We start from the raw sequence: 13464 nt of genomic DNA, 5'->3' as shown, positions 1-13464 counted from the left end.
ATCAAAATTACAAGAGATTAAAACAAGCTAAACCCCCCCCCCCCCACACACACACAAAGTTTAGAGCAGAGGTGGTTATGGCTGCTGTGGTAATACACAAGCTATCTCCAGTCTACAACTTCCCCTTCAGGACCCTATGCCAACTGGATTAGCCAGTTTTAAGACACTTCCTGAAGGCCAGACTGGGGCAGACCTCACCTCCTGTACCAAGATATTCCAGAGAGAGGGGCCGTGGCTATAATTCCCTGGCTGATGGGATCTGCAGTAGACCTCTTCTGCCAGCATGAGTGTGGAGGGGCAAAATGGCTCCTCAGATATCCTGGAGCTATGCCATAAAGGGCTTTAAAGGTAATGACCAACATTTTGAATTGGACCCAGAAGTAAATCAGCAGCCAGTGCAGCTTGCATAACATTGGGGTTACATGTGCCACCTTAGGGGCCACTAAAACTCTACATGTTTTATGTGTAGTTTGTGTAGTTTTATGTGTACTTTTATGTGTAGGGTATGTGTAGTTTAACGAAGAGAAGGGTGAGGGGTGACATGATAGCAGTGTTCCAATATCTCAGGGGCTGCCACAAAGAAGAGGGAGTCAAGCTATTCTCCAAAGCACCTTCTGAAGGCAGGACAAGAAGCAACGGATGGAAACTAGTCAAGGAGAGAAGCAACCTAGAACTAAGAAGAAACTTCCTGACAGTTAGAACAAATAACCAGTGGAACAACCTGCCTCCATATGTGGTGAATGCTCCAACACTGGAGGTTTTTACAAAGAGACTGGACAGCCATTTGCCTGAATGGTATAGGGTTTCCTGCCTGAGCAGGGGGTTGGACTAGATGACCTCCAAGGTCCCTTCCAACTTCTTCTTCTTCTTCTTCTTCTTCTTCTTCTTCTTCTTCTTCTTCTTCTTCTTCTTCTTCTTCTTCTTCTTATTATTATTATTATTATTATTATTATTATTATTATTATTATTATTATTATTATTATTATTATTATTATTATTATTTGGCTGTATTCTGAACCAAATGTAGCTTCCAAAAATACTCCAAAAGTATTGGAGTATTGCAACTCTACCAGAACTCCCAAGCTGCTCACCAGATCTGTCTGGGGTAGTGCGACCCCATCTAAAACTAAAGATGATAAACCTCCAGATCCTAAAGTTCCATGTAACCACAGGCACTATTTCTTACCAAAGTTCAACTGAAGCTTGTTGTCCTCCATCCAGGCCCCCACAGCCTCCAGGCACTACAAAAGGACAGCCACAGCCTCATTGGGATCACCAGCAAGGGAAATGTAAAACTGAGCGTCATCAGCATATTGATGATATCTCGTCCCATGGTTTCTGATCATCTCACCCTGCAGCTTCATGTAGATGTTTAAAAGGAGCAGGGTGAGCACTGAGCCCTGCAGTGACCCACAAAGAAGATGCTATGGGCTAGACCTCTTATTCCCTATCAACACCAACTACAGTAGAACCAGCCACGATGATAGGAACCTAACCAGAGCAACATTGTGCTGCCCAGTTCCAAACCCCACAGCTGATCCAAAAGGATACCATGGTTGATGGTAATGAAAGCTGTCGAGAGGTCAAGAAGGGCAATACCCTCATGCTAATTTCACAAGAGATCATCCACAAGCACAATCAATGCTGTTTCTGTCCTAAAACTGGACCTGAAATCTGACTGAAGGTTTGATACCAAAGTCTCTACAATGTCTCATGCCCTCAAAAAATATGCTGTAATTATTTTATTCCATGGATAACTTTAAGAAATCTTTTTTCAGATTACATACAGTAGATTAGTTTTATCAATAAGAGATGAAGATATTTTCTATTTCTATTCTGTTAGAAAGGTCAGTTTTTCATAATTAGTTCAGAGTGAGTTATTATAACATTTCACATACCTATATTTAAGGTATAATGGGACCATAAGGTACAGAATATTAAAAATAAACAAACAATATAAGTAGATTTGTGCAAACTTTAACTTACATCTTCTATTGTGAACTTCCAAAGCTTGTCTAAGATCTACAGTGGCTTTTCCTAATAAAGCATCAGCTTTTAAAGTATGACGGTTCCAAACTCTAAATTCCAAAGTGGTTTGTGGAGTCACATTCCTATACAAAAACAAATACCTTTTTAAAATTGGAAATATATTACTGTACCTGTTTAATAATCCCCAACATGTAGAGCAATAATTACTGTATTTGAATATTGTCTTTTGATTAGAAAACAGCAAGTTTAGATAATTTTATATCAACATAATTATATTACAGTTTACAACCCAAGTTCAATAATTAAATGATTATAATTATTAAAACTGTTATAATATACTTTTCAAAGTAATTCCCATCTTCCTTTTCCTCAATACTCAAACTATCGTGGTTGTTTTGTTGCTGTGCATATTTTTTTCTAAATTAATACACATATGTCAGCCAATGGAATACCAGCAAGGAATAAAAGCCAATTGCAACTAGTAGCAACCTTCCAGTTTAGGATCTAACTTCAATACAGTATGTGGTACTCTTGAAATTGCACAAAAACAAAACAAAACAAAAGGTAAACAAAGTTATGATTTCTTTCTTTAAGAATACATTCTCTACAAATTCCAGGTAAAGCTTTCTAATTTGTTTTCCCATGACTTTTATTTTAACACACTATCCAATATTACCTTCTGCTTTGTTAATATAAAATATGTTTTTCTTTATTTATGTTTTTCACTTACCTGTATTTCCTTTATGGATAGAAACAAGGCCAGATTACTGATGAAAATTTTATTTTCAAAAATGGGGATTAATTTTGGTTTGTTTCTTCATCCCAATAGTAGGTGAGACAATCCTGGATGCAAATCAAAACAGTATCTAGTAGAATTTAAGAGAGGAGATTCTATTCTCCTATTTCATCAAAACATTGTGAGTAATCTCCATATCACCCACTGTTTTTCCCTTGCCCGTTCAAAAAAACTAATCTGATTAAGGGGTCTGGAACCTGCATATTTATTCTGAACATTTGGGATAGAAATAGTTAATTATAAAAATATTCTACTTACACTGTCAATTGTTCTTCCCATTTTGGATTTGAGGAACTGCCAGACTTAGATGTTTTCTTCACTTCGTTGTCTGCTACTAGTTCTGTATAAATGGCAGGTAAACCAAAGATGTTCTTTTTTCTTTTCAATTTGGCACTAGAAACTAAAAGAAAATTACTTAAAACTACTGGAAATAGTTCTTTTTAGAAAATGACAATTAATTACAATGTCTCTATTCAAAACTAATGAATGGGGGAGCTTATTTTTACCACTATCTAGAAAATCCAGGTCACATTTTGTGATTACAAACAGTATTTAGCTGTACATTAAAATTGCCTAGAGTACTTCAGCACTCTAATTTAGAACGTATTGACAATCAAAAGACTTCTGCTTTGTTGCAAGAAAAATCCCTTGTATATGACAGTTAGGATCCAGAAACAATATCACACTTCACACTTCCTTTTTCATCTAGCTAAAAGGAGCCATGTTAAAAAAACACAAAACCCCAAAACCTGATGGATGAGTACTATTGGAAGGCTGTGATAACAAGCAGTTAAATAGATCTATTTGAAGTTGTTCTTCACACTTCAGTAGTAACAAATCAGTACACTAATATTAACTGTTCATCGCCTGAGTTATATTTTCACTGAAAATGGTTCTAACTCCTTAAATAACCTTCTGACATAGAATGTTTTATAAGTTACTATAGCAACATGTCTACAGAGGTATTGTTTAATCAAACAGCAAACTTTAAAATCTACAGATATACTTTTTAGTAACCCTATCAAGAACTTTAAAAGTTCCTACTCCTTAACTGACATTTTGAAAGGTTTTTAATCTAATTTTGTATAATATCACAAAAGCAAAAATGCATACATGAAAGCTACAACTGGAGAACTGGTTTCTTAAACCCAACAGCTATTATTTTGCTTACTAAAGAAGTAAAAGTACAGGTATTCCTCAACTTAGGACCACAACTGGGACCAGAACCTCTGTCGCGAAGCAATGTGTTGTCACATAACCGCATTGCATAGTGACAGCATTCCCAAAGGTCCCAAATGAAATTAGAAACTTTTCATAGTTGGGTTGTAGATTTAGGCAGAGGTTTGTCCTCCGACCTTGCTGCTTGGTTCCTGGATGTTTTATTACCAAACTAGGTGATGTCTTCTGCAGGGGTTTTGGATGAAGTGTCTTGTTCGTTTATACAGGTCCTGGGTAGTTGGTTAGTCTTGTGGCCGTCATGTTACCTAGTTTGGTAACGAAACGTCCGGGAGCCAAGTAGCATCCTCAGAGGACAAACCTCTGCCCAAACCAATTGAGTTTGTTAGGCCAGGACAGTGCTGTCATTGGATAAGAAGGATCTCATCCTTCTCCATCCCTGCCACAATTGCATTCACTTCAGGATTTAGAAAGCCCTGTGGAACAGCCTTTCCCTGACATTAAAGATCTGGCTTTCTCCCAAAGGCTGAGATAGAGGTGAGGAAAATGAGAGGATTTAATGAGGCCCGTTTGTGAAAACTAACCTTTGGTGTTTATGATTTTAGGAGATACTGTACAGTCATATGAAAAAGAAAGTAAGTTCTACACTTTTACATACCAAGACATAGTAAAAATCATCTGGTCCTTAGCAATGTTTAAAAATAGGTAAATACAATCTTAGATGAACAACAGCACATGACACCTTGTCATCATGGCTTCTCCATTTTGGCTTTCCTTTTGTAAAATAAATGATATGATATAACATGTCACCCTGCAGCCCCACGAAGGATTTTCACATGCACGCACCCAGGCATGGAGGGGAGAGGAAATGCTTCATTAGTGACAGCAACTTGCAACCTTCCCTGCCAGCTTCCCAACTGATTTTCTGGAGAAGCCAGCAGAGAAGAATGCTGATGATCATGTGGTGTCTGGCAACTGGGCATAAGTGCATATTGGTTACCAAACACCCAGCTCACAATTACGTGGCCACTGTGACATTTTACAACAACCAGAAGTCCTTTATCATTTCAATACATCTAAAGCTTACTTAGTTCTTTGAGGTTTACTTTCTTCCCTGGGATTAAGTACAAGTAGTCCTCGACTTACAACAGTTCATTTAGTGACCATTCAAAGTTACAACGGCACTGAAAAAAAGTGATTTATGACCATGTCACATATATGACCTTTGCAACATCATGTGATCAAAATTCGGATGCTCGGTAACTGGTTCATATTTATGACTGTTGCTGTGTCCCAAGGTCACGTGATCACCTTCTGCGACCTTCTGACAAGCAACGTCAATGGGGAAGCCAAATTCACTTAACAACTGGGTTGCTAACTTATCAACTGCAGTGATTCACTTAACTGAGGCAACAATGGTCATAAAATGGGGCAAAACTCATTTAACAACAGAATTTTTGGACTCAGTTATGGTCATAAGTCGAGGACTACCTGTATTTTGAGCTTCTTTAGATTTCAAGGTTCCTAAAACATGTCAATGCAATGTTTTTGTTTCACAAAGATCATTTTAGTTGTTTTACCACCTATACTACCTTGGAACTATATGGCCCATAAAATATTTCCGACTTTAATAAAACTTTGTGCTGGATCCCAATGGTCACATGATTACATTTCATATACCGTATATACTTGAGTATAAGCCGAATTTTTCAGCCCACTTTTTGGGCTGAAAAATTCCACTTCGGCTTATACTCCAGTCAACAAAAAAAACTTACCGAGGACTTGTGCGCGGCCGAGGCTTTGGTGCTTCCGAGATTGCGCGCACCTCTCCCAAGCAGCCGCCGTCCGGAGACCTGCCGAAGTTTGGGGAGGTTTGGGGAGGTGCGCGCGCACCTCCCCAAACCTCCCCAAACGTCGGCAGGTCTCGGGATCTCCGTGCCTTGCCTGCCTGCTTCTTTCCGCTGCGGAAAGAAGCAGGCAGGCAGGTCACGGAGATCCGGAGACCTGCTGATGTTTGGGGAGGTTTGGGCACCTCCCCAAACCTCCCCAAATGTCGGCAGCTCTCCGGATCTCCGTGCCTTGCCTGCCTGCTTCTTTCCGCAGCGGAAAGAAGCATGCAGGCAAGGCACGGAGATCCCGAGACCTGCCGACGTTTGGGGAGGTTTGGGGAGGAGATCCGGAGACCTGCTGACGTTTGGGGAGGTTTGGGCACCTCCCCAAACCTCCCCAAACGTCGGCAGGTCTCCGGATCTCCGTGCCTTGCCTGCCTGCTTCTTTCCGCAGCGGAAAGAAGCAGGCAGGCAAGGCACGGAGATCCCGAGACCTGCCGACGTTTGGGGAGGTTTGGGGAGGAGATCCGGAGACCTGCTGACGTTTGGGGAGGTTTGGGCACCTCCCCAAACCTCCCCAAACGTCGGCAGGTCTCCGGATCTCCGTGCCTTGCCTGCCTGCTTCTTTCCGCAGCGGAAAGAAGCAGGCAGGCAAGGCACGGAGATCCCGAGACCTGCCGACGTTTGGGGAGGTTTGGGGAGGAGATCCGGAGACCTGCTGACGTTTGGGGAGGTTTGGGCACCTCCCCAAACCTCCCCAAACGTCGGCAGGTCTCCGGATCTCCGTGCCTTGCCTGCCTGCTTCTTTCCGCTGCGGAACAAAGCAGCCTGAACGAAGCAGGCTGCTTCTTTCCACTGCAGAAAGAAGCAGCCTTCTTTCCGCAGCGGAACGAAGCAGCCTGCCTGCTTCTTTCCGCTGCGGAACGAAGCAGCCTGAACGAAGCAGGCTGCTTCTTTCCACTGCGGAAAGAAGCAGCCTTCTTTCCGCAGCGGAAAGAAGCAGCCTGCCTGCTTCTTTCCGCTGCGGAACGAAGCAGCCTGAACGAAGCAGGCTGCTTCTTTCCGCTGCGGAAAGAAGCAGCCTTCTTTCCGCATCGGAAAGAAGCAGCCTGCCTGCTTCTTTCCGCTGCGGAACGAAGCAGCCTGCCTGCTTCTTTCCGCTGCGGAACGAAGCAGCCTGAACGAAGCAGGCTGCTTCTTTCCACTGCGGAAAGAAGCAGCCTTCTTTCCGCAGCGGAACGAAGCAGCCTGCCTGCTTCTTTCCGCTGCGGAACGAAGCAGCCTGAACGAAGCAGGCTGCTTCTTTCCACTGCGGAAAGAAGCAGCCTTCTTTCCGCTGCGGAACGAAGCAGCCTGAACGAAGCAGGCTGCTTCTTTCCGCTCCGGAAAGAAGCAGCCTTCTTTCCGCAGCGGAAAGAAGCAGCCTGCCTGCTTCTTTCCGCTGCGGAACGAAGCAGCCTGAACGAAGCAGGCTGCTTCTTTCCGCTGCGGAAAGAAGAAGCCTTCTTTCCGCAGCGGAAAGAAGCAGCCTGCCTGCTTCTTTCCGCTGCGGAACGAAGCAGCCTGCCTGCTTCTTTCCGCTGCGGAACGAAGCAGCCTGAACGAAGCAGGCTGCTTCTTTCCACTGCGGAAAGAAGCAGCCTTCTTTCCACAGCGGAAAGAAGCAGCCTGCCTGCTTCTTTCCGCTGCGGAACGAAGCAGCCTGAACGAAGCAGGCTGCTTCTTTCCGCTGCGGAAAGAAGCAGCCTTCTTTCTGCAGCGGAAAGAAGCAGCCTGCCTGCTTCTTTCCGCTGCGGAACGAAGCAGCCTGCCTGCTTCTTTCCGCTGCGGAACGAAGCAGCCTGAACGAAGCAGGCTGCTTCTTTCCACTGCGGAAAGAAGCAGCCTTCTTTCCGCAGCGGAAAGAAGCAGCCTGCCTGCTTCTTTCCGCTGCGGAACGAAGCAGCCTGAACGAAGCAGGCTGCTTCTTTCCGCTGCGGAACGAAGCAGCCTGCCTGCTTCTTTCCGCTGCGGAACGAAGCAGCCGGCGGCGGAGGCTTGCAGAACGGCGGATCGGCTTATACTCAAGTCACCAACTTTTTCCAGTTTTTGGGGGTGAAATTGGGGGTCTTGGCTTATACTCGAGTCGGCTTATACTCAAGTATATACGGTACTTGGCAATCTGTTTGCATTTGCGACTGGTTGCCAAATAGCTTGCAATCATTTGAAAGTTAATGAGGAAGCCAGCAGAGAAAGTGAAGAGGAGTTTGGATGAGATCTGTTCCCTTAGCATGCTAGAAGGGAAATCCCACAATGCATTGGACGAACAGACCTCAGATCTGACAATAATGCTAGCGAACGCCATTATTCACATGAATGCCTTCCCCAATGGGGCTGGGAGAGGGTCTGGACCTCCAGGTATGATGGGAGGCCCAAGTCCTCTCCCTACCCTACCATGTCCTGGAGGCATAAGCCCCCACTCCAGCCCTCTACTTAATGACTGACCATAGCACTTTTCTACGCCAAAAAATACCAAAAAAAATATGATTAGTCATGTTAAGATTTGTTTAAAATAAATGGTACAGAATTTCAAGGAAGGAAAAGCAATCCTCCTCTTTCTTATCAGCTACAAGAAACCATCCAACTAAAACCAAGGCACATGGAAGTTCAACAAAAGGATCATTATGTTATCTCATCCTTGTATGTGATTATCTATTTTTAAAATAGACAAAAATTCAAAAGGACCAAAATGTTAGTAATATTGGACAAGGATAGCTATACCACCAGGCATTCTTCTTTGCTCAAACTAATAGGATGTAATGCAGTATTTCTATTTTAAAAGGATAACATAGACATATTTAATATAATTGTAAATCTGCAAAAGATTAAATCTGTACTAGTTCCTTCATGGAGAGATATAATTAACACAGATAAATAGAACAAGAAATAAAGTAGAATCTATTTTTATTTATCAATGGCAGGCAAATAATAAGAAACATAGTTTGTAAATTTTAACATACTTGTTACTTGCATCTGTAGTCTTCCATTGTAGTTATTACTATTTCCAGATGTTGGGGAGGCTGCAGCCATATCAGGGGATCCACTTTCAGCCTATTGAAGAAGACAAAATATTTGACCGCATATTCTCACTATTCTATTAAAGTTACAACCAGTTGATAATAATTTAATGAATCAGGTTTAGTTCCTATAAAACTATTCTATTAACATTATATTCCTTGTAGTGCTTATCAATTTAATTCATGTTTACATACTTTTTGAAATTATTGTCAACACTTTTTATCTTTGTGTTTGTTTTATTTTTAAGAAAATAAGCTATGACTCCAATTTGATACTTCAGGTAGTCCTCAAGAAATCATTCAAAGTTACAACAGACTTCCTCAGAACTAGTTATGACCTTTTTTATAAGTTCAAATAGGCATACGCACTCCCAGTCACATGACTGCATTTTGGCAACTTACATGTATGGACATTTGCAGCATCCCATAGTCACATGATCACAATTTTTGATATTTTTTTGCCAGTTTCACTTTTACTTTTTGACAAAAAAAATACCCATTAAGTATTTAATACTTAAAAAAAATACCCATTAAAAAATACCCATTAAGTATTACTGCTATTGCTAAGCTTGTAAGCCGCCCTGAGTCTTCGGAGAAGGGCGGGATATAAATGGAATTAAAATAAAATAAAATAAATAAATAAATAATGATTCACTTAACTACTGCAGCATTTGCTTAACAATCACAGTGTCTGCTTAACAACTACTTCAAAAAAGGTTGTAAAATCGGATGAGGTAATGTGTTGACCCACTTAATGACAGCCACAATGTACAACCATAATTCCAGGCTTAATTAGTCCTAGGACTGCTTATACAGATGCGGCCAAAACTATTGGTACACTTCCATGTTTTCCAAAAAAGCTCCACAGCAATTTGTCATGAAGTAAATTGAAATTAACAAAAGTAAATGGCATCAATTAATCTTTATTCAATAGTCTACAAAGAAAACTTTGTTTTTGTTATATAACATAACACATTCCTGTAAATAATAAAACAAATGTAAATAGCATGGGCATAATTATTGATATCCTTAACCTAATATTTCATAGCATTTGTTTTGAGGCAATAACTGTAATAAAGTTTACCTCTGAATACGATTTTATATTTCTCAACTCACAATCTGTTGTAAAACTACTCTTCTCAAATAAGTTTCAACTCTTTCCATAAATGTTCAATCGAATTCAGATCAGAAGTTAAAGCTAAAGTTCTGAACAACCCAATGTTTGTTTTCCAATCATTCTTTGGTTCGCTCTAATATGCGTTTGGGGACATTATTCTATTAGAGGGCCTATGAGCTAAGACAGAGCATTCTAATACTGGGCATTATAATTTAACACCATAATGCCTTGATAATTTTCTGATTTCATTTATTCATCAACCCTATAACTTTATGGAGGTTCCTCCTTGTTTCACAGTAAAGTTGGTGTTCTTTTTTAAAAAGCTTTTTTTTTCTTGTGAACATACAGCAGCTGTGACTTACCAAAAAGCTCTAATTTTGTTCAAACTGTCCAAAAGACATTGTCATAGAAGATCTGTGCCTTGTTGACATGCATTTTGACAAACTGCAAACTGGCTGTTTTGTGCCAATCTTTAAGAAGGAGGATCGTTTACCATGGACACCACTTTCAGTCAGACAGTGTTTGATAGTGTAATGTGATATTGTTGTAACTTGATCTTGCAGATCAGCCAGGATCTGTTTAAAATTTTCTTTGGTTCCTTCTGTTCAATCTATGGTCAACTTTCATCTTGTGGCCACATCCAGGGAGGTTGGCTATGGTCTCAGGGCTCTTAAGCTTCTTGATAACATTAGCAATCATGGTCACAAGAATATGAAGCATTGAAGATGGTTTTGTAACTTTTATCTTTACCATGCTTGGCTATTACCTTCTTCCTTTCCTCCTCAGTCAACTGTCTGCTTTTATATGGTTGTGGGGATAAGAAATTAAAATTATTCCCATGAAAGCCACCTTTAGTTCTTGAAGGAAAATTGTAAATTTAATTTAACTGATTAAAATGTAAATTTAATTAATAAACACTACTACATAGTAGTATTTCAAAATTTATTTATTTATATCCTCTTTATTATTTTTATAAATAATTCAAGGTGATAAACATGCGTAATACTCTTTCCTCCTTCTATTTTCCCCACAACAACCCTGTGAGGTGAGTTGGGCTGAAACTGGCCCAAGCTCACCAACTGGCTTTCATGCCTAAGGCTGAATTAGAAGGTATAGTCTACTGCTTTCTAGGCCAGCACCTTAGCCAGTAGATCAAACTGGCTCTATATAAAGTCATGTAATTATAATATAAAATATAAAGTTATGTATTATAATTAATTAAATTAATTTACAAATTTATTTTGGCCTCACAAGCCATTAAGGAGAAATGGCTAATGATCATCAGGAGAATATGTTCTGCTTCTTTCTACACATATGTGATCATATAATACTCTCAATTTTTTAAAAAAAAAAACAAATATGGGCAATAATCTTGCTAAATGTTTGTATAAACTATACAATAAAGAGGGCAGCTTTATTAGAACAAAAAGATTTTGTTTTTGGTCTAGTGGTTAAGGCACTGAACTAGAAAGGAAGAGACATGAGTTCAAGTTCTGCCTTGGTCATGAAAACCAGCTGGATGACTTTGGTCCAGTCACTGTCTCTCAACCCAATTCACCTCACACAGATGTTGTTGTGGGGAAAATAGGAAGAAGGTGTGTTGGATATATTTTCAGACTGTGATGCTGGTAGGAGCAAATCAACACCTTTGCATCTCTCAAAGATGCAAGCTATTAAAATTTGTGAACTCTCTTAAATTTTCAATATTTTTGCATAAATATGACCTAAAAGACATCTATTTTCCACCCATCCTAAAACTAAATAAAGAGAAATTATTATTATGTTGACATCTGTCATCTACCTATTGCTTCCAATTAATGAAAAAGTTATGGAGATTATGTGGCTAAGAAGACATTAGACATAATCATAAACCTGTGGAAAATTTAAAATTAAACTGGTGATAATCTATCAGTACAATTCTTTTACACAGCAGAATAAAAAGTAATAGCTCTTAAAGTGATATTCTTGAACTAAGTAAAATAAATCAGAATCTGAAAATCTTTCCTATACATCTTCAATGTAATTAACATCTGATTCCAGCTAATCATTTCAGGTCCTCTGCCCTATCATACTTTTGCTTTCTGTTAAGAACGATACCACAATCAGGCAGGAGTCTTACATAGTTTTTTAGACAGACTGATGTGAACGAGGAAACTTATGCAGGTGGGATATAAATAGCAAACCATTCATACCAGTAAGGCACTTATTCAATGTTAACTGTCCAACATACTGTACAGCTCTGTCTTATGCCTACTTTAATGTTTTGCCCTCTGCAAAAAAAGAGCCTTGGTGGAGCAGTGGGCTAATGCCTCCTTAAGTAACACCAGCTGCCTGCAATTAGTGCAGGTTCACGTCCCACCAGGCTCAAGGTTGACTCAGCCTTCCATCCTTCCGAGGTAGGTAAAATGAGGACCCAGATTGTTGGGGGCAATTAAGCTGACTTTGTAATAATGCCGCTGGGGGGGGGGGGCGAAAGCCCTAATAAGCAGGCATATACATAGAATGAAGGCTATTGCTAAGCACATTGTGCTTTAGATTGTAAGCCGCCCTGAGTCTTCGGAGAAGGGCGGGATATAAATGGGATAAAAAAAAATACTGCAGGAAAGGTAGATAAGACTACTTCTGCAGTGTGAATTTGCCTGCGTTTTAGAGGAACCTGAGCCAATATGTTCCTTCAATGCCCTTTCAATAACTTGTTCCCTGATTTCATAACTTTACTTGTTAATACGTCTTCTGATTTTTGTTTGCTTTATATTATCAGATTGTACATATGTAATATTTAAGAAACCAGTTGACAACAGACTTGGAACAATTGGAAAATTTCTTACTGCCACCACTGCTTTATACAGAAAGGGGTTAAGTATATAAATAAATATGTTTTTACTGTTTTATGTCTTGTTGCCATGTAACTGGTAACTGACAGCAACAAAGTTATACATAAAAAATAATGTTTGATCAATTTGTTTGTATCAGGGTTCCTGAAAAGACATTTTTATGTTTGTCTTTCCAATATTCCAAATCTATTACAAGTAGATTTCTTGCAACTGTTGACTAGACCCGTACCAGAACTTGATCTTCTCTGGTTTCGCTTGGTCATTAACAACAACAAAAGAAATTATATGAAATGTATGCTAAGCAATTGATCTGAAACAAAAACAGAGAGGATTTACAGATAGTGCTTGACTTACAACTGGTTCCTTACTGACCATTCAAAGTTACAATGGACTTGAAAAATGGACTTGCAACCCAGATACGAAGTTCCAATAATCAGGTCCCTTCTACAGTTAAATGATTGCATTTTGGGCACTCGGCAACACAGCCTCATGTACAGCCATTTGCAACATACCACAGTCACATGACTGCATTTTATACTAGTTTTGTCAAAAAATAGTGCTTAGTTCCAGCTTTCACAATCTTAGCAAAACCATTGGCTCATTTACAGTCCACCACATTGACTTAATAACCATTACAAAAAAACATAAAATGGGATCAGCCACACGT

General features: G+C 39.9%; 1 protein-coding gene across 2 annotated transcripts in view; it reads right to left on the bottom strand.

The window, feature by feature from the left end:
• The window catches only part of WWP1 (WW domain containing E3 ubiquitin protein ligase 1), a 67282-nt gene that overhangs the window by 40067 nt on the left and 13751 nt on the right, over positions 1 to 13464 (bottom strand). For both annotated transcript variants that reach the window (XM_083359678.1, XM_083359679.1), the window contains exons 2-4: positions 8790 to 8880; positions 3044 to 3185; positions 1987 to 2111 (exon numbers count right to left, since the gene is read on the bottom strand). In XM_083359678.1, coding sequence (XP_083215804.1) covers positions 1987 to 2111; positions 3044 to 3185; positions 8790 to 8859 — 337 coding nt within the window. In that variant the 5' untranslated portion in view covers positions 8860 to 8880. The remainder of the gene's footprint in view (positions 1 to 1986; positions 2112 to 3043; positions 3186 to 8789; positions 8881 to 13464) is intronic.

Source organism: Vipera ursinii, assembly GCF_947247035.1.
Source record: "Vipera ursinii genome assembly, chromosome: 3".
NCBI classification, from domain to species: Eukaryota; Metazoa; Chordata; class Lepidosauria; order Squamata; family Viperidae; genus Vipera; species Vipera ursinii.
This window is presented reverse-complemented; position numbering and strand designations above follow the sequence as displayed.